This window comes from Staurois parvus, unplaced genomic scaffold (assembly GCF_062004578.1).
Source record: "Staurois parvus isolate SC_StPar_1 unplaced genomic scaffold, SC_StPar_1.0 ptg000249l, whole genome shotgun sequence".
Classification (NCBI taxonomy): Eukaryota; Metazoa; Chordata; class Amphibia; order Anura; family Ranidae; genus Staurois; species Staurois parvus.
Window position 1 is genome coordinate 5,963,290 of NW_028318045.1, and position 22,726 is coordinate 5,986,015.

General features: G+C 42.7%; 1 protein-coding gene across 1 annotated transcript in view; it reads right to left on the reverse strand.

Moving 5' to 3' along the window:
* Positions 1–1,526: 1,526 nt before the first annotated feature.
* The window catches only part of SSBP1 (single stranded DNA binding protein 1), a 36,010-nt gene continuing 14,810 nt past the window's right edge, over positions 1,527–22,726 (reverse strand). Inside the window, exons 5-7 of the mRNA XM_089680697.1 lie at positions 17,433–17,523; positions 16,886–16,974; positions 1,527–1,686 (exon numbers count right to left, since the gene is read on the reverse strand). Of these exons, the coding sequence (XP_089536823.1) occupies positions 1,646–1,686; positions 16,886–16,974; positions 17,433–17,523 (221 nt within the window). The 3' untranslated portion in view covers positions 1,527–1,645. The remainder of the gene's footprint in view (positions 1,687–16,885; positions 16,975–17,432; positions 17,524–22,726) is intronic.

A 22,726-nucleotide genomic window follows, 5' to 3' on the forward strand; every position in this document is an offset into this window, starting at 1 on the left:
CCATAATTCTCCTAGCGTGACACTTTGAAGAGTCTATAAATGTAGGCATCAATCACATGGGAGTACTTAAAGTATAACTAAAGGCAAAACATTTTTTTTTTTTTTTTTAAGTTTTGGATAGAGTGGAGATGGATTATAATACCTATTAAGTTTTTATTGCTGTCTGTGTCTCTGTTAGGCTGATTCATCCTCTCTATTTGTCCTGTTTACCATTATCATTGAGAGTGAAAGTTAAAAAAAATCCCAAATTTCAGTTGTCCCCAGAAAAGTAGTAGGAGGGGAAATCTTCCAATGGGTACAGTGGATTTGGCGACCTGGGGTCCCCAAGGAATTCCCTTAAATTGAAAGGATTTCCTCTTACTTCCTGTTTGGCTATGGGACAGAAAGTGAAGAGAAATCTCCACAATGGGACTCAGATGCTCAGATGGTAAAAAAAAATCTGACGAGGTTATAATCCTCCGTTACTCTATCTAAATGGAAAAAAAAAAGTTTTGCCTATAGTTCTACTTTAGGCGTACCCGCATGGAGAGCCATGTTTACCAGCAAGCATCCCTGTTCAGGCACTCCCGTTGCTGTCAATTGAGATGCAGCAGCTATGCAGACACAGCCACTGCTCCCAATCTGGTGCCGAATGCACCCGGGAAGCAGCAGCTAAAGGGTTAAAGCTTATTTACTGCTTGAAAAAATGTTAAATATTTGGGTGTCCATAGCATGGCTAGAGTTCTGTTTTAAAACAGAACTGCACTCACCATCATCCAGCAATGACAAATCAAAGTTGTCCCTTTTTTTCTTGTTACGCCAGTGCCACCATCTTCTCTGCTGCGCCTTTTGGGTCCTATATTGCTCAATTCCTCTCAACAGGTAAATGCTTCTGATGTAACTATTGTCCCCAGCACAAACTCTATTCATGTATTTTATAACATGTTAACATTGTATACATTTGGGAAATGGGAAAACCCTGCCTTGACCCCAGTTCCTGAGAGGTAGAAGACATCAGGAGTTGCAGGTATGAGACTATGCAGTAAGAAAGACTATGTTTATATGTCTAGCGTATGTACTCTCCAGCGCCTCAGGATATGCACAGCCAAAAGGGAAGCCAAGGGTACCAGGACAGCGACAACCAAAAGGAAATGTTCCAGGGGTGCAGCCCTCCTCAGACGGGGAAATCAGCCACTGGATAGAGAGGCATCAACAGCAGGGCTCTTACTTTACTTTCCATTCATCGTGCATCAGCATCAGAGGTTGGTCATCAGCTCTGAGGAAAGGGATTCGTCCCCTAAACACGTCAGACATTTGACCGCACTGACAGTGAGAACACCTTGCCCGCCGTTGTGGCCATTGTCATTTTTCTATGCTTTTTAGATACATGCTTCGTCTGTGAGTATGTTTTTATGATTTAATTCCTACAATAAACCTTGGATAATGCATTAGGTGTGTGCGCCACCTGTTTTCTCTCTATGTTTATATGTCTCCCCGACACAAATGTAGACACATCATACTGTACAAACCTTAACACAGGCACAGTATTTCTTAGAAAATAAGAATTTATTCTCCTGCAGAAAACGCAAAGAAAACATTTAATTGAAATACACTTCTCTAAGACAAGAGCTGAAAATACAGTGAAGGACAAAGGGTCAAGGGTACATCATGGCTTCTCTCGAATATCACTCAGAAATATGATATTATCTGTAAAAGAAAGCAAATTTTAAGTAGTCAGAAAAAGGAGTTCAGACGGTAACCCTACCCCTACTCTGTGTGCAGAATAACCTCTACCGCAAAAAAGAACAAACAGAAACATAGAGTGATGGCAGAAAAAGACAAAGAGGTCCATCAAGGCTGTCCCATTTTTTTACTCATTATACTGTGTATATACTGTATATATATATATATATATATACACACACAGTATCTCACAGAAGTGAGTAAACCCCTCACATTTTTGTATATATTTTATTATATCTTTTCATGTGACAACACTGAAGAAATGACACTTTGCTACAATGTGACATAGTGAGTGTACAGCTTGTATAACAGTGTAAATTTGCTGTCCCCTCAAAATAACAACACACAGCCATTAATGTCTAAACCGCTGGCAACAAAAGTGAGTCCATCCATAAGTGACAATGTCCAAATTGGGCCCAATTAGCCATTTCCCCTCCCCGATGTCATGTGACTCATTATTGTTACAAGGTCTCATGTGTGAATGGGGAGCAGGTTAAATTTTGTTAAATTTGGTGTTATCACTCTCACTCTCTCATACTGGTCACTGGAAGTTCAGCATGGTACCTCATGGCAAAGAACTCTCTGAGGATCTGAAAAAAAGAGTTGTTGCTCTACATAAAGATGGCCTAGGCTATAAGAAGATTGCCAAGACCCTGAAACTGAGCTGCAGCACGGTGGCCAAGACCATATAGCGGTTTAACAGGACAGGTTCCACTCAGAACAGGCCTCGCCATGGTCGACCAAAGGAGTTGAGTGCATGTGCTCAGCATCCTATCGAGAGGTTGTCTTTGAGAAATAGATGTTAGAGTGCTGCCAGCATTGCTGCAGAGGTTGAAGGGGCGGGGGGTCAGCCTGTCAGTGCTCAGACCATACGCCGCACACTGCATTAAATTAGTCTGCTTGGCTGTTGCCCCAGAAGGAACCCTCTTCTAAACATGATGCACAAGAAAGCCTGCAGTTTGCTGAAGACAAGCAGACTAAGGACATGGATTACTAGAACGATGTCCTGTGATCTAATGAAACCAAGATAAACTTATTTGGTTCAGATGGTGTCAAGCGTATGTGGCGGCAACCAGGTGAGTACAAAGACAAGTGTGTCTTGCCTACAGTCAAGCATGGTGGTAGGAGTGTCATGGTCTGGGGCTGCATGAGTTCTGCCAGCACTGGGGAGCTACAGTTCATTGAGGGAACCATGAATGCCAACATGTACTTTGACATACTGAAGCAGAGCATGATCCCCTCCCTTCGGAGACTGATCCGCAGGGCAGTATTCCAACATAACCCCAAACAAATTTCCAAGATGACCACTGCCTTGCTAAAGAAGCTGAGGGTAAAGGTGATGGACTGGCCAAGCATGTCTCCAGACCTAAACCCTATTGAGCATCTGTGGGGCATCCTCAAAATGGAAAGTGGAGGAGCACAAAGTTTCTAACATCCACCAGCTCTGTGATGTCGTCATTGAGGAGTGGAGGAGGACTCCAGTGGCAACCTGTGACTCTCTGCTGAACTCCATGCCCAAGAGGGTTAAGGCAGTGCTGGAAAATAATGGACACTTTGGGCCCAATTTGGACATTTTCACTTAGGGGTGTACTCACTTCTGTTGCCAGAGGTTTAGACATTAATGGCTGTGTGTTGAGTTATTTTGAGGGGACAGCAAATTTACACTGTTATACAAGCTGTACACTCACTAGTTTACATTGTAGCAAAGTGTAATTTCTTCAGTGTTGTCAAAAGATAGAATAAAATATTTACAAAATATCTCATTTCTGTGAGAGTGTGTGTATTATTTTTTTGTCTAATTATAGATTTTTTTTTTTATTATATTCTTTGGTCTGAATATAGATCGGTTTGTTCCCAGCATGATTCAATCCACTTACTGTTGACTGACTCACTACCTCTGCTGGAAGTATACTCCAAGCATCAACTACTCTTACAGTAAAATAATACTTTCCTCGTAATTTGAAGTCAGATTCACTTGTCCTTCATCCCTTCATATTATAAATACTGCCCTCCCAAATCTTATTCACCCATTCTTGTATTTAACCACTTGCCTACCGGGCAGTTATACCCCCTTCCTTACCAAGCCAATTTTCAGCTTTCAGCGCTGTCGCACTTCAAATGACAATTGCACGGTCATGCAAGATTATACCCATATGAAATTTGTATAATTTTTCTCAGAAATAGAGCTTTCTTTTGGTGGTATTTACTTGCTGATGGGTGTTTTACTTTTTGCGCTATAAACAAAAAAAAAAAAGAGCAAAAATTTTGAAAAAAAAAAAAGTTTCTTTGTTTCTATTATACAATTTTTCAAACAGGTCATTTTTCTCCTTCACTGATGTGCATTGATGAGGCTGCACTGATAGGCAGCACTGATAGGTTGCACTGATGAGCTGGCACTGATGATGGGTACTGATAGTCGGAACTGACTGGCGGCACTGACTGTCGCAACTGCTGAGCACTGACTGGTGCAACTGCTGAGCACTTACAGGCACTGATGGGCACAGGTGGGCAGAACTGGTGGGTGGCACTGCTGGGCACTGATCATCAGTGCCGATCCCTGCTCTGACAACTGCCGGTTCTCGGCAGTACTTTCCTCACGCTCTGACAGCATAAGGAAAGTGCACCTGAGAACCAACAATTGCATTTCCTGGTGATCAGCATGTCACTGGACACGGCTGATCACGTGGTAAAAGGCCGCTGAGATTGGCCTTTTAGCACATCACGTGGTCAGCTGTGTCCGTAGGACACAGTGATCACCGGGTTCGCGCCCCAGCGCGTTCTGGGAGGACGTCATATGATGCCCTCCCAGAACTGTCCGGCCGCAGTGCAGCCGTCATTCAGCTATCTGCAGTCGGTAACTAGTTAAAGGATTCAGTTATGTCTTCCTTTTCCTTCTTTCCTCAAGGCTGTACATATGAAGTTCTTTACGGCCCTCCTGATGTGTGTTATTTCTCAGACCTTTCACCATTTTTATTGTCCACCTCTGGACTTGTTCTATCCTATAAATATATTTTTGTAAAGGAGAACTCCAGAACAGGGCACAGTATTCAATGTGAGGTCCAATTAAAGATCTCTATAGAGGAATCAGGACCTCCTTCCTTCTCCTAATGATCCCTCTGTCTGACTGTAATCTCCAGGTTTTAGTGAAAACTAAAGCTCTATATAGAGGAATTCGGACCTCTTTCCACCTGCTGGTGACCCCTCTAGTGAGACATTCTAAAAATTCTATTTGCTTTTCCCACTGCCAGGTCACACTGTTGCTCATTTTGCGGTCATCTGAAATATTCATTCCTAAATCTTTTTCCTCTGTAGTTCTGGCCAACACTGTACCCCCAATATTGTGTTCTATGAATGGATTATTTTTCCCTAGGTGCATTGTTTTACAATTAGAAATATTAAACTGCATTTACAATGCGTTGACCAATCTTCCAGCAATGTCAAATCATGGTCCATGTTACAAACACCTCCAGGAGCATCAACCCTATTACACACCTTTGTGTCATAATCAGACGTATCATGCCCACTAGACCTTTAGTTACATCACTTACATTAACCAATTGTCTACCGGGCACCCCCTTTCTGCCCAGGCCCATTTTCAGCTTTCAGTACCGTCGCACTTTGAATGACAATTGCGCAGTCATGCAAAACTGTACCCAAAAAACATTTTTATCATTTTTTGAGACAGATAGAGCTTTCTTTTGGTGGTATTTAATCACCACTGAGTTTTTTATTTTTTTGCTAAATAAACTAAAAAAGACTGAACATTTTTGGAAAAAAAAAATTTTTTTTCTTAGTTTCTGTTATAAAATTTTGTAAGTAAATAGTTTTTCTCCTTCACTGATGTGTGTTAATGAGGCTGCAGTGATGGGCGGCACTGGTAAGTGGCACTGATGGGCATTGACAGGCATTACTTGTGGGCATTGACAGACGGCACTGAAAGGCCGCACTCATGTATGGCATTGACAGGCAGCACTGATTGGCACTGAAAGACCGCTCTGATAGGCACTGCCATGTGGCATTGATGTGCACTGGTAGGCACTATGTGGCATTGATGTGCACTGGTATGTGGCATTGATAGGTACTTACAGTTGGCATTGATGGGCACTGACAGGTGGCACTGATGGGGCTACACCGATTCATCAGTGCCTTGATGGTCAGTGTAGATGTCCCCTCTGAGGAATGCCGATTACTGGCTCTCATCAAGCGCTGTCAGCGTGAGGAGAGGACTGCCGATAACTGGCATTTCCTATTTACATGTGATCAGCTGTGATTGGACACAGCTGATTACAAGACAGAGCCGATATCATCGGCTCTTTACTCTGATCAGTGATACACTGTGTCCCAGGAACACAGCACACCACCGGTCGCCGCGCATGCCCAGTTAGAGTGGGACACCATTATAGGACGTCCCCCCCAGAACGAGAGAACCGCTGCCCACCCGTCATTTCCTTATATGATGGACGGGAGGCGGTTAAATAGAACAGGACCTAGTATAGAGCCCTGTGGTACACCACTAGTGACTGGCCTCTGTTGCGAGTGAACCCCATTTAAAACCACACTCCTTTAGTCAACTGCATATTCACTGAACCACCCAAGGGTTAAGTCCTAGCTTGTACAGCTTTTTAATGAGATCATTATGTGAAACTGTATCAATGGATTTACTAAAATGGCTGATGTCCGCAGCACCACCCTGGTCCACAACATTTGTAAGAAAGTCAAAATATTCACTTAGGCTTACATGATCTGCCCAAAGTAAAGCTATTCTGTTTTGGGTGCAGAAACTTGTACGTTTTAAAGTGATAAATTATCCATCTTTTTAGGGGGGATTTCATTAATTTAACTACAACAGATGCTAAACTCATTGGCCTGTAAATGCCAACTTCTACCTTGCTACTCCTCCTCTGGATAGGTACAATATTAGCTGTCCGCCAGTCATAGGCAACTTCTCATGTTAGAAGAGATTGTTTTACTCTACCACATAGTGCAGCCTTGTCTGAAAGAGCACCCTATTTTTCTTCACTGCAGTTAAGTAACACTTACAAGCCTTGTTCTTCACCCCGCCTGAGACTGGTCAGTAAAAGGAGAAGCAGTAGACGGATAAGATCAAGTCTGCTCTCTCCTAGAAGCACTGCCGGACACCCGATTGGCTCATTGTGCTGCTTCTCTTTCCCCTTTCTAAGCTCAGATTCAGGTACTCACTCTGCTTGCATAAAAATTACCTTTAATAAGGTATTAATGTAGAGATGCATAAATTTGTGGTTTTTTTTATTTGTCTGGAGCTTAGCTTTAAAGGGAAATTATAAGTCAGAACTAAGAAAATTACATTTTTAAAAATATGTTTTTAAATTAAGTAAATATGAAAAATTGCATATTAGTGTTATGAAATCTTCTGTTTAGGCAATAGGTGGAGCTATGGCCTCTGAATGAAGTCCATTGTTTATGGAAATGGAATGCGTCATCCCAGCAAAGACTTTAGAAAGTTGAACATGAAGATTACAGGTCGGACAGAGGGAGCAATCTGGCCTGCTGAGCTGTCTCCCTAGTTAACCCACATTTCTCAGAGGATTCTTTGTCATTATATTGTATTTAATGTTTATTTTTTAAAACATTACACACACACACACACACACACACACACACACACTGCACAAAAAAATTAAAAGAAAACTTTTAATCAGAGTATAGCATCAAGTCAAATAAACTCCTGGGATGGGCAACAATGAGATGACCCCCCTCAAAACATGACCGGTTTTACAGGTGGAGGACACAGACATTTTTGCTCCCTTCTCATCTTTTCTGACTGTTTTTTACTGCTACTATTGAATGGCCCCCACGCTCTCCTGACCTAAATCCAATAGAACACCTCTGGGGTATCATGTTTCGGTCCATCTGACGCTACCAAGACTGTCTAGGAGCTCAGTGATGCCCTTGTCCAGATTTGGGAAGAAATACCCCAGGGCACCATTAGTCGTCTCATTAGGAGCACAGTAACATTTTGAGTTGCTGCAATGAAATTTCAGCAAAATGGACTAGCCTTCTGCATAATTTTGTTACTCTGATTTTCAGGGTGACTTTGAATTCAGTCCTCTGTAGGTTGATAATTTTCATTTCCATCAAAAAAATATGAAAATAAATAAACCATTCTAAATGAAAAAAAAAAAGTCTCTCTCTCTCTCTCTCTCTCTCGCTTAAAATGGAACAATCCAAATGAATCTGAAGTGCAGACTTTCAGCTTTAATTCAAGGGGTTGAACATAAATATCAAGTACAAATTTTAGGAACCATTTTTATACACACTCCCTCCATTTTCAGGGGCTCAAATGTAATTGGACAAATGAATATAATCAAATAAAATGTTCATTTTTAATATTTTGTTGAGAATCCTTTACTGGCAATAACTGCCTAAAGTCTGGAACCCACATTACCAAAGACTGGGTTTCCTCCTTTCTGATGTTTTGCCAGGCTCTAACTACAGCTGTCTTCAGTTGTTCTTTGTTTGTGGGTCTTTCTGACTTTAGTTTTGCCTTCAGCAAGTGAAATGCATGCTCAATTGGGGTGAGATGAGGTGATTGACTCGGCCATTGCAGAATATTCTACTTCTTTTTCTGGGTTGCTTTTGCAGTGTGTTTTGGATCATTGTCCCTCTGTACTGTGAAGCGCCATCCAATAAACTTTGCTGCATTTGGCTGAATCTGGGCTGACAGTATATCTCTAAACAGTGCAGAATTCATCCGGCTGCTTCTGTCTTCTGTCACATCATCAATAAACACCAATGACCCAGTGCCACTGGAAGCCATGCATGTCCATGCCATCACACTGTCTCCACCATGTTTTACAGATGACGTTGTGTGCTTTGGATCATGAGCTGTTCCAAGCCTTCTCCACACTTTTTTCTTCCTGTCATTCTGGTACAGATTAATCTTCATTTCAACCATCCAAAGAATGCTTTTCCAGAACTGGTCTGACTTTTTTAGATGTTTTTTTGACAAAGTCTAATCTGGCTTTTCTATTCTTCAGGCTTATGAATGGTTTGCACCTTGTGGTGAACCCTCTGTATTTGCTCTCGTGAAGTCTTCTCTTGATTGTAGACTTTGACAATGACACGCTCACCTCCTGGAGAGAGTCCTTCACTTGTCTGGGTGTTGTGAATGGGTTTTTCTTTACCATAGGGAGGATCCTGTGATCATCTACCACTGTTGTCTTCCGTGGACATCCATGCCTTTTTATGTTGCTGAGCTCACCAGTGCATTCTTCTTTCCTCAGAATGTACCAAACTGTTGATTTAGCCACTTCTAATGTTGCTGCTATCATTCTGATGGATTTGTTTCATTTTTGAAGCCTTACAATGGCCTGTTTCACTTGCAAGGACAGCTCCTTTAAATATATGATGTAGGTTCACAGCAATAGATTCCAAATGCAAATACCACACTTAGAATCAACTCCAGACCTTTTATCTGCTTAATTGAAGAAATAATGAAGGCGTAGCCCACACCTGGCCATGAAACAGCTTCTGATCCAATTGTCCAATTACTTTTGGTCCCTTGAAAAAGAGGGGGTGGCTACTCTTAAGAGTTGTAATTCCTAAACTCTTCCTCCAATTTGGATGTATATACCCTCAAATTAAACCCGAGAGTGTGCACTTTCAGCCCATATCCATTATAGAACTACAGCTTGAATAAGTTTTGTAAAGTAAATACCTAAAGAAATATAAAATTGTACCTGTGTCCAAATATATATGGACCTAACTGTATATACACACGCACATACATATATTTATTGAGTCCTATCACAATCCAACACTGTGCCTGTCTGCCTTTGGCTCCTGCCAATCAAATCCTGTGAGGAGGGAGCAGGGGGCGGGCTTGAGCCAAGTTGTGTGTTTGTCTATAGACGCACACAGCCAGGTTTGGGAGTGAACCCTTACATCTGCAGATACAGAAGAAGAAGAGTTGAGAGCACCAGTAGGGACCCCAGAAGAGCTAGTTTGGGGCCATTCTGTGCAATACCATTGCACAGAGCAGGTAAGTAAAACACTTTTTTTTTTTTTTTTTTAGAAAAACAACCCAAGCCTTTACAAACACTTTAAAGTTGTTTTTTTTTTATGCTTTAGTGGAAACCCCTTTGAAGTCAGAATATCCAGTCTATAATTATTGACCTTCCCTCCTAAAATTGCTAATTGCTTGGCTAACTTATGTTTTGTGAGTCACTGGCCTAGAACAAGTATGCAACCCATGAGCCCTGATCAGCAACTTAGAGGGTATTGAAGCCACAGGTCTGCTTTTTAAAATACCAAAGATAAAAACTAAAATGTTATATAAAATCTGCATTTAAAAAAATTTCATCTACTCCTAAAAGTGTCCAGTACCTTTGGCAAGGTTGTTTTCATTTTACATTGTTGGGCATGCCATGCCGTACATATATATTTCAAAGAAGTCCACAGTACAGCTGTCATTTAAGGAAAATTTTAAGAATACCTACCACATATGAACAGAGCCCCAGGCACCTGCTGTACCTTCATGTGGATTCAAATTATAGTTAAAAAATCATCAGCTATATTTGATATTCAACCTGCAAAATGTGGTGTACTTTGATAAGCAGGGATGTCAGCCCAGTATATTTAGTTTATAACTGGGAGGAATGCTTTTGTATCCAGCTTAAAGCTGAGCTCCAGAAAGGTACCCAAATGAATGCAGCTCTGTATTCAATAATATATCACTAACATGTTGTTTAATTCTAAGTAGTGTGACTACCCAAATTTGACCTGATATCAGTCTCCTGCTGTTCCTGTACAGAAGAGCCCAGACTGGGAGAAGGAGAAGCAGCGCAAGGAGCCATTTAGCTGTGATGTAATGCAAGGACCATGCTAATAGGAGCAAAGTGACCTGCGGGTGAGCTCATCAGTCTGCTACAGGGGTAGACTGACCATTCGGGCATTGCCTGAGGGCCCGGGGTCAGTAGGGGGCCCGGTGAGAGGCTCACTGGGCACAATTCACAAAGTGGTATTTTACTACATCAAAGTATGCAGTAGGATACCACATAGCATTTAAAAAAAAAAAAACTTTTGTATTCCCTCCTCACAGGATTTGTATAAGTTGAGAACATGAGGTTTGTATAAGTTGAAAACAGTGATATGACAGAAAGATATAAGGAGTAGAAGGGCAGGGAAAGGAAAGAAGAAGAGGATAAAAAAGAGGAAGAGTGAAGCTGATGAGACTGAACATAGCAAGGAAGGATGATTAAGGGAGAGGGCGAGGAGTAGGGAAGAGTTGGGTCTAAGGGGGAACACTTGCAGAAGGGAAGTGCAAAATGTTTATTTGTCATTGGAACAGGAATAGGGGAGGAAATGTCCAATGTGGATACCCATTCCAAGTAATTCATTTACTAAGAACTGATGCAACTTCTGGTACTGTAACTATTATGTGTGGTAATGATATGCGACACATCATAACATACAGTTCGTACATAAACAGCAGTAACATAACTCACGCTTATATTCTATGGCAGTTATATTTAATTTACCAGATTAGCTGTTGACTTTGCCTCCTTCACATGACTAACACAAAATTCATTTTAATTAAATGAACTCCAGGACATCTTATATTTATTTTTTCAGAACATGCTGAAATGAAATGTCTACATTAGATCGGACTACAATCTTGCTGTTCCAGAATTACAAATAATGTTTTCTTTTTCAGAGTTACTTTAAATTAAAATGTTCTGCAGCCAAATTAAACACGTCAGTGCAGCACACAACTGTCTAGACGGGATCACGCTGGTCTGCTATGCTACGGTACATTTGCTCATTTGCACTTTCAGGCCAGTGCTAGCACTTTTTAATACATCTATTAATAAAATTAAATGTAAAATTAAAGAGGACCTACCACATAAAACTTAAAGTGATACTAAACCCAGGACCCTGCATTCACTATACCTGGTTTCCCACAGTATACAGAACATGGAAATGCAATTATTTTAGTAAATATAAACTTCTAAATACCTTTTCTCATCAGCAGTTAGAGCAGTCTTGTGACTTCAGCAGAGCACTGGTTAAAGCTTGTAGGAGGCAGTTTCTTTCTGTTCCAGGAGGATGTGAAACCTCTGACCCTCTGTCTGGACAGAGCTGATTGGCCCTGTGCTGATCACATGCACTCTCCCAAGAAAAAGATAAAAATACCTCTCTAGCAATACTGAGTATGTGCATGTGACCACGGGTTCAGTGTGTATCAGGTGGTCATTTCAACAAGAGGAGGGTCAGAGAAGAAAAAAATCAAACAATGCGATTAACTCCTTAGGTTCCACAGTGCTTTACTGCATATACACACTGATTTTACTGTTGTGGGTTTAGTAACACTTTAAAATTCTCCCACCGATCCTACAGCCTTATTAACAAAAGATTTGTTAATAAGGCTGCTATAAACTCCTGATCAGAAAAGATATTTAGCAGTTTATATTTATTAAAGTAATTGCATTTCCATGTTTTGTGTACTGTGGGAGACCAGATATAGTGAATGCAGGGTCCTGGGTTTAGTAACACTTAAAAAAAAAATAAACATATATATATTTAGACACTGATATATACAGTGCATCCAGAAAGTATTCACGGCACTTAACTTTTGCCACATTTTGTTATGCTACAGTCTTCTTTCAAAATGGATTAAATCCATTTTTTCCTCAACATTCTACAAACAATACCCCATAATGACAACGTGAAAGAAGTTTGTTTTGAAATCTTTGCAATTTATTAAAATAAAAAACGAAAAAAAACGAAAAAACACTTGTACATAAATATTCACAGCCTTTGCCATGACACTCAAAATTGAGCTCTGGTGCATCCTGTTCCCACTGAACATCCCTGAGATGTTTCCACAACTTGATTGGAGTCCACCTGTGGGAAATACAGTTGATTGGACATGATTAGGAAAGGCATAAACCTGTCTATATAAGGTCCCACAGTTAACAGTGCATGTAAGAACACACATCAAGCCATGAAGTCCAAGAAATTGTCTGTAGACCTCTGAGACAGGATTGTATCAAGGCACTGATCTGGGGAAGGGTACAGCAAAATTTCTGCAGCATTGAAGGCCCCAATGAGCACAGTGGCCTCCATCATCCATAAATGGAAGAAGTTTGGAACCACCAGTAACCTTCCTAGAGCTGGCCGCCCAGCCAAAATGAGTGATCAACGGAGAAGGGCCTTAGCCAGTGAGGTTACAAAGCACCCGATAAAAGAGCTCCAGCGTTTCTTTGTGGAGAGAGGAGAACCTTCCAGAACAACCACCTCTGTAGCACTCCACCAATCAGGTAGAGTGGCCAAACGGAAGCCACTCCTCAGTAAAAGGCAAATGGCAGCCCACCTGGAGTTTTCCAAAAGGCACCTGAGGGACTCTCAGACCATGAGAAACAAAACTCTCTGGTCTGATGAAACAAACACTGAACTCTTTGGCCTGAATGCCAAGCGTCATGTCTGGAGGAAACCATGCACCGCTCACTACCTGGCCAATACCATCCCTACAGTGAAGCATGGTGGTGGCAGCATCATGCTGTGGGGATGTTTTTCAGTGGCAGGAACTGGGAGATTAGTCAGGGAGATTAGTCAGGATCGAAGGAAAGATGAATGCAGCAATGTACAGAGACATCCTTGATGAAAACCTGTTCCAGAGCGCTCTGGACCTTAAACTGGGGTGACGGTTCATCTTTCAACAGGACAACGACCCTAAGCACACAGCCCACATAAAAAAGGAGTGGCTACGAGCCAACTGTGTGAATGTCCTGGAGTGGCCCAGCCAGAGCCCACACTTGAACCCGATTGAAAATCTATGGAGAGATCTGAAAATGGCTGTGCACTGATGCTTCCCATCTAACCTGATGGAGCTTGAGAGGAACTGCAAAGAAGAATGGGAGAAATTGCCCAAAAAATAGGTGTGCCAAGCTTGTAGCATCATACTCACAACGACTTGAGGCTGTAATTGGTGCTAAAGGTGCTTCAACAAAGTATTGAGCAAAGGCTGTGAATACTTATGTACATGTGTTTTTTTCGTTTTTTATTTTTAATAAATTGCAAAGATTTCAAAACGAACTTCTTTCACGTTGTCATTATGGGGTATTGTTTGTAGAATGTTGACGGAAAAAAAATGAATTTAATCCATTTTGGAATAAGGCTGTAAAATGACAAAATGTGGCAAAATGTAAGCGCTGTGAATACTTTCTAGATGCACTATAAGAAAATTTATGTGGGGAGCATCAGCAATGAGCAAGCAACATTTAACATATGCAGCCTTTCCTTTGACATTAATGAAAGCGCAGTTAACAACTCTCTCTTTCAAGATCAGGAATTTTCATTGAAGGGCCCTCTAAATGCTACAGCATGCAAAGACATTTTGGACATTGTGCACTTCCAACCTTGTGGTGGCAGTTTGAAGAAGGTTCCTTTCTATTCCAACACGACTGTGCCCCTGTGTACAAAGCCATATCCATAAAGACATGGTTTGATGAGTCTGGTGTAGAGGATCTCATGTGGCCTGCAGACAGCCCTGACCTTAACTCTACTGAACACTTTCGGAATGAGAATTAGAATGCAGTCTGTGAGCCAAAGTTCTCTTATCCAACATTATAACCTGTTCTCCCAAATGCTCATGATTAAATGGGCAACAATTCCCACAAAAACACTCCAAAAGAGTGGAGGCCGTTATAAACACTCCATACTAATGTCTATGGTTTGTAACTGGTTATGGGATAGTCACTGTTCAGACTCATTCATGTGTGGGTTTATAGAAATCACATCTTGAGCTTATATTCTTTTCTGTGTGGGAGTTTAATCATCACTTCTTAACTCGGAGACAACAGGAAGGTCTAGGAATAGGGGTCCGTATTAAGAGATACCTTATGTTCTTCTGTTCTGAAAACTTTCAACTTTTGCATTTCCTCCCTCACTTTCTATACTGATGTTACAGGGATAAGAAGTAGAAGTAAGTCTTACCCATCAGGCAGCAATAACAACCTAGCAGAAGTTGTTACCCTTTCCCACTCTGTTAAACAAAAAATACTTTGTATGGGGTGTTGCTATTATATAACACAATACAAATTATTATTGCTATTATTGGTTTCTTCAAGTATTGTTCTACAAGCACAGGGCGACAGACCACAATAAAATATTCATTATTCTTACCTTTCGCTGTAACGTTTCAGCTAATGTGTAAGCCCAAATCCAGTCTGCTGATAAACGTACCTACACAGTGAAGTCCATCTTCCCTCCCGCATGGAAAAAATATATGATTGTCCTGCAATCTATGGGAGGACACTGAGGGTCCACCCCAAGCTAGAGAATCAGAAAAAAAAGAAGAGCTCCAGCTGCAGGGGGAGCAAGGAATAAGGGCAGTATATGTACTCACTCTTTCCCCTTCTAGCCCAACGAGCACTTAACCTTTGCAAATGGGGGTGCATAGGTGCGCTCTTCATGGGTAAGTTTTATAAGTTTAAAAGCAACCTGAAGTAAGGCTTTAAGGCAAAACAAATTGCAGCCGTGCTGTGGTATCTGAATAGTCCTGCAGCCTCCTGGGACCTGTTTTGTGTATCAAGAGGTTGTGGGTGGGGGAGGAACAAGGTGCTCAGAGCAGAAGTGGGGAGTAGGTATCTGTACCCACTCTCTGACCCCCCCCCCCAACAAAAAAAAATCAAATATGATAAAGGAGGGGGGAGGAAGAAAAGCATAACTTTCCCTTTTGGGTAAAGTTCTGCTTTAAGTTCTTTGGTGTCTGAGTCCTTCTAAATGCACTATATTATTTCAGCAAAGTATGATTATTTTCCCAGAAGGTTCATACATTAGCTGAAACAGTACAGCAAAAGCTGAGAATAATGAATATCGTATTGTGTTCTGTCACCCTCTGCTGGCAGTGTACTACTTGGAAGAAACTAATAATAGCAAAAATAATTTGTATTGCATTATATAATAGCAATAATCACATTCACAGTTTTTTCTTCAAACCTGCACTCAGACTGTAGCTACAACTCATTTTAAAGTGATACTAAAGGACAAAAACAAACATGTATTAAGTATAGTTTTTTTCCCCTGAGGCTGTACTGCCAATAATTCCACCAGGTACAGAGTTTTAGGAATTTTTATGTGAAAGTTTACTTTAAAAATATTTTATATTTTGTGATATTTAAGAACAGATATGTGAGTGTATGTATGTATGTATGTATGTATGTATGTTTGTGTTGAGAATTTTTTTTTTTAAATTGCAGTTATAAAGAGTACCTTGATAAATTTCATTGTATGTATTCAATGACAATAAAGTCCTATCTATCTATACTCACACTTGCTCTGTGCAATAAGTTTTCCACAGAGCTGCCCCGACCCTCCGGGCTCTTTCTCCCCCTCGAGTGCCCTCATAGCAAGTCGCTTGTTAAGGGGGCACTCATGCGTACTTTCTCCCAAGCCCTGCTCTGTGTGTCCACCTGCTGCCTCTGGGGCAATAAGGATGGAGAGAGCTGCTCTTGTGCACATTTCTGAACTGAGATCGGGCTCAGGTAAGTATTGATGGGGGAATCTTCACAAAGAAGATTTTTTTTTACCTTCATGCATAGAATGCATGAAAAACCTCTAGCTTTTTAACTGTATTTGATACTGCAATCTGATCTAACATACACTATATGGTGACCGGTTTGGAAACACCTGACTGTCACCACCTATGTGAGCTGGTTGAATATCCCGTTCTAGAACCATGGGCTTTATGTCTTTAGCCCTCTTTCGTGGTTATAACAGCCTTTACTCCTCTGAGAAACCTTTCTATGGGATTTTGGAGTGTGTGTTGGAATTTGTGCCTATTCAGTCAAAAGAGCACTTGTGAGGTCAAGTACCGATGTTGGATGAGAAGACCTGGCTCAAAATTGGCATCCAATTTCATTATTCATCAATGTTCAGTAGGGTTGAGGTCAGGGATATGCACAGACCACTCAATTTCCTCCACATCAAACAATGTCTTTATGGAGCTGGCACAGCACATGTATTCCTCTCTTACCTATTCTACCATTTATCGTCTGCTGCTCCCACTGGTAACTGACTTGTACATTGCCTGTCATTGTGTCCATGAACATTGTTTGCCTTGTACACAGGACTTGTTCTAAAATCTGGAAAAGTTTTCAGTCCTAGTCCAGGATCTCCTTACCTGCAATGATGGTGGTGGCCTGTCTGCGTACATTGTTTTTGTCTGTGTATTCTCCATAATCGATCTTGCCTTCCACGTACACGCGAACCCTTAATTAAATCAAAAGAAATTAATTTCTCATTCTATTACCAGGCAAGCGCTGACAGGGCGATCACACGTTTTTTTTTTCTTTTGTAAACAGCCATTGACTTTTGCTTGAGGTTTTTTGGTGAGCACAAAGAAAAAAAAATGTTTCTAAATGTGTATCTAAACCTTTAGGACAAAAATGTAATACATTGTAATAGTTCTTCGATGTTGTAGCTGCATTAGATTTCTTTTTTACAGCTTTACCTGGTGATTGTTCCATTAACACACTTTCTGTCCTAGAATGACAAGACTCAGGTGCCTAAACACTTTTGTCTATAATGTGTAGCTTGGGCATTAGCCAATAGGAAATTGGGGAGGCAAAAGGGAAAAAATAAAACTAACTTGTCTTGAACCACCAAGCCCTTCCATAAACCATTCTATATTCCAAAGCCAAATGCCTAATTCAAACACACAAGCTTACCCTTTCTTGATGTACTGATAGGCTACATCCCGAAGGCCAGGCCGAAAGACAGATACCCGATGCCAAGTTGTCTTCTGGTTGATGTCTCCACCTGAAGAGAAGAAAGGATGTAAGTTTCACCACATCAAGAAACATGTGGTACAAAGCATAAGAAATATGCATTAAATAGAGCTTCAAGCCACTGAAAAACTCTGGTTTTAAGCTGAAAGACGCATGTTGCCCCTTTACAACAATGTTCATGAATTCACATTACTATATAAAATACTACCGTATTTTTCGCTCCATAAGACGCACCTAGGTTTTAGAGGAGAAAAACAAGAAAAAAAATATTCCGAACCAATGGATTGCAGACATAGTACAGGAGATGACCAGAGACTACAGACTCAATACAGGAGATGACCAGAGACTGCGGACACAGTACAGGGGATGACCAGAGACTGCGGACACAGTACAGGAGATGACCAGAGACTGCAGACACAGTACAGAGGATGATCAGAGACTGCAGACACAGTACAGAGGATGACCAGAGACTGCGGACACAGTACAGGAGATGACCAGAGACTGCGGACACAGTACAGGAGATGACCAGAGACTGCAGACGCAGTACAGGAGATGACCAGAGACTGCAGACACAGTACAGGAGATGACCAGAGACTGCAGACACAGTACAGGAGATGACCAGAGACTGCAGGCACAGTACAGGAGATGACCAGAGACTGCAGGCACAGTACAGGAGATGACCAGAGACTGCAGGCACAGTACAGGATATGACCAGAGACTGCAGGAGATGACCAGAGACTGCAGACACAGTACAGGAGATGACCAGAGACTGCAGACACAGTACAGGAGATGACCAGAGACTGCAGACACAGTACAGGAGATGACCAGAGAAAGCAGACACAGTACAGGAGATGACCAGAGAAAGCAGACACAGTACAGGAGATGACCAGAGAAAGCGGACAGTACAGGGGATGACCAGAGACTGCGGACGCAGTACAGGAGATGACCAGAGACTGCAGACGCAGTACAGGAGATGACCAGAGACTGCAGACACAGTACAGGAGATGACCAGAGACTGCAGACACAGTACAGGAGATGACCAGAGACTGCAGGCACAGTACAGGAGATGACCAGAGACTGCAGGCACAGTACAGGAGATGACCAGAGACTGCAGGCACAGTACAGGAGATGACCAGAGACTGCAGGAGATGACCAGAGACTGCAGACACAGTACAGGAGATGACCAGAGACTGCAGACACAGTACAGGAGATGACCAGAGACTGCAGACACAGTACAGGAGATGACCAGAGAAAGCAGACACAGTACAGGAGATGACCAGAGAAAGCAGACACAGTACAGGAGATGACCAGAGAAAGCGGACAGTACAGGGGATGACCAGAGACTGAGGACAGTACAGGGGATGACCAGAGACTGCGGACAGTACAGGGGATGACCAGAGACTGCGGACAGTACAGGGGATGACCAGAGACTGCGGACAGTACAGGGGATGACCAGAGACTGCGGACAGTACAGGGGATGACCAGAGACTGCGGACAGTACAGGGGATGACCAGAGACTGCGGACAGTACAGGGGATGACCAGAGACTGCGGACAGTACAGGGGATGACCAGAGACTGCGGACAGTACAGGGGATGACCAGAGACTGCGGACAGTACAGGGGATGACCAGAGACTGCGGACAGTACAGGGGATGACCAGAGACTGCGGACAGTACAGGGGATGACCAGAGACTGCGGACAGTACAGGGGATGACCAGAGACTGCGAACAGTACAGGGGATGATTAGAGACTGCGGACAGTACAGGGGATGACCAGAGACTGCGGACAGTACAGGGGATGACCAGAGACTGCGGACAGTACAGGGGATGACCAGAGACTGCGGACAGTACAGGGGATGACCAGAGACTGCGGACAGTACAGGGGATGACCAGAGACTGCGGACAGTACAGGGGATGACCAGAGACTGCGGACAGTACAGGGGATGACCAGAGACTGCGGACAGTACAGGGGATGACCAGAGACTGCGGACAGTACAGGGGATGACCAGAGACTGCGGACAGTACAGGGGATGACCAGAGACTGCGGACAGTACAGGGGATGACCAGAGACTGCGGACAGTACAGGGGATGACCAGAGACTGCGGACAGTACAGGGAATGACCAGAGACTGCGGACAGTACAGGAGATGACCAGAGACTGCAGACACAGTACAGGGGATGACCAGAGACTGCAGACACAGTACAGGGGATGACCAGAGACTGCAGACACAGTACAGGGGATGACCAGAGACTGCGGACAGTACAGGGGATGACCAGAGACTGCGGACAGTACAGGGGATGACCAGAGACTGAGGACAGTACAGGGGATGACCAGAGACTGCGGACAGTACAGGGGATGACCAGAGACTGCGGACAGTACAGGGGATGACCAGAGACTGCGGACAGTACAGGGGATGACCAGAGACTGCGGACAGTACAGGGGATGACCAGAGACTGCGGACAGTACAGGGGATGACCAGAGACTGCGGACAGTACAGGGGATGACCAGAGACTGCGGACAGTACAGGGGATGACCAGAGACTGCGGACAGTACAGGGGATGACCAGAGACTGCGGACAGTACAGGGGATGACCAGAGACTGCGGACAGTACAGGGGATGACCAGAGACTGCGGACAGTACAGGGGATGACCAGAGACTGCGGACAGTACAGGGGATGACCAGAGACTGCGGACAGTACAGGGGATGACCAGAGACTGCGGACAGTACAGGGGATGACCAGAGACTGCAGACAGTACAGGGGATGACCAGGGACTGCAGACAGTACAGGGGATGACCAGGGACTGCGGACAGTACAGGGGATGACCAAGAGACTGTGGACCTTTGGGGAGGGAGGGGGAACGGGTACCTGAATTTGAAAGGTACCCGCTCCCACTTCCGTGGAGTTGTCCTCCCTTTAGTGTGAGCACCCTGCTGACAGCCGGGTGCCCACTGCACATGCGCGAGAAGCGCTGCACTTTGTGATTGGTCCTGAGTCTTCTGGGAACTGTTGTGTCTCAGAAGACGCCGTACCATTCACAAAGCGCAGCGCTTCTCGCGCAAGCGCAGTGGGCACCCGGCTGTCACAGCCGGGTGCCCACACTAAAGATGCCGGTGCCGGAAGACTGTACAGCGCTGGACCGAGGAACAGGTACGTTTCTGCTGCAGAGAAGAGACGAGCGGGCGGCCTGGTATTCTAACACGGTGGCGGTGGGAAAACCGGACCGGACGCTCCATATGATGCACTGACATTTCCCCCCCTTTTTTGGGGGGAAAAAAGTGCGTCTTATGGAGCGAAAAATATGGTACTTTTCCTTTCTGACTTGTAACTGGCTGCACAGCAAACTACTTGCTAAATAAATAAAAATTGAGGCATACCTCTACTCTTTAAAACTGTTGCCAGGATGTGGCAAAAGACTTTTTTTTTATGTAACCCACGTGCCTGATTAACTAATCAATATCTGGTTCGAAAGATGTAGTAGTAATTCTTTTTTTTTTTATTTTTTATAAATATTTATTCAATTTCAAATAAACCAATACAAAATTCCACAATAAAAAAATACATCATAACAAAATCTCAGGTCTTTTTCTCCCCATCCTTTCGACCCACCCTCCACCCCCCCCCCCCCATTTCTTTTAAACCCCTGACATCTATCTACTTGACTAACATCTCCCATCCTCTGGATACAAAGGATTGAAGGAAGGAAACGAAAGTGACCAATTACTATATTTTCTCTCCTTCCTCTTCTTCCTTTCCACTCTTTCCCTCCTCTCCTCTCATTCTCTCCTTCTCTTTTCTTTACATTTATTTACTAAGTACCTTCTTTTACCTTTAGCTTAAACTCCTCCCATTTCTCCCATTTTGTATAATATGCCACCATTCTATCTTCCTGTATATAATAAAGTTTTTCCAATCTAGCAATCTGGTCCACCCTAATCATCCAATCCTTTTCTCTCGGTGCCTCAACTTTGCGCCAGAACCTAGGAATCAAACTTTTTGCTGCATTTAGGTAGCACCATATACCTAGCTCTTTACATTTATTCCCAATTATTGAATTATGAAAAAGGCAGGTTTCAGGGTCCAGTCCGATCTCCATTCCAGTAATAATCCTAATTTGATTTATAACTTTTCTCCAATATTCTTGTATTTTTGTGCATTCCCACCATATGTGATACATCGTGCCCAACCCTCCACACCCTCTCCAACACCAAGGTTGCTTCTCCTCACTCATCTTGTGCTCTATCACCGGTGTAACATACCACCTTGTCAAACATTTAAAATTCATTTCCACCTCACGCATGCTAATATTTTCGTGTACCATTCTATATATTTTCCTCTGTGTGTGCTCTTCCCACTCCACTCCTAAATCCCTTTCCCATTTTTCTATATACTTTAATTTAAACTTACTATCTAAATCCGTGAGTGCTTTATATGCTTTAGCAGTGCTGTGTTTCCCATCCCCTCGAGCTTCTAAGTATTTCTCAACTTCATTCCACTCTTTCCTAGTTCTAAGGGGCTTTGTCAATTTCTCCACAAATTGTTTCAATTGATTGTACCTCCATATATCTATCCTAGTGAAAATCTTTCCCTCTTCCCTTTTTAAATCCTCCAGTGTTCTTAAGTTTACCCCCTCCATTACTTCTCTCAACTGAACGTCTTCCTTCATTATCCATCTACCTGTAATTTCCTCTTTACCTGGGGGAAAAAAACTCTGAATTTCTCAGTGGCATCAACAGTGAATTAAAGTCCCACTTCCTCTGGCTGTGCATTTTATCCCACTCCCTTATTACAATCCTTGTGTATATACTCGTGCTCTCCTCTAATTCTGTAAACTGTGGTGGCACCCATATACTCCTACTCAAATCCTTTCTACTAAGTGTATTTTCAATTGTGACCCACTGTCTACTTTTTAAGTTATGTGTCCAGTCAAAAATTCTTGCTAAGATGACTGCCCTATGGTATATTTTAAAATCCGGTACTCCCAACCCCCCTTTTTCTTTATTTCTGCTTAGCACTTCATATGATATCCTAGGTTTTTTATTTTTCCATATATAGTTTGTTACCATTCGCTTGATTGACCTAAAATACTCCTCTGGAAGATTAATGGGAATCATCTGAAATTTATACAGTATCTTAGGGACAATTACCATTTTTATCAGGTTAATACGACCTAACCAAGAAGGGTTTCCTCCACCAATTTTCTTCAGTTCCTCCCTAATTTCGTTTAACAATGGGATA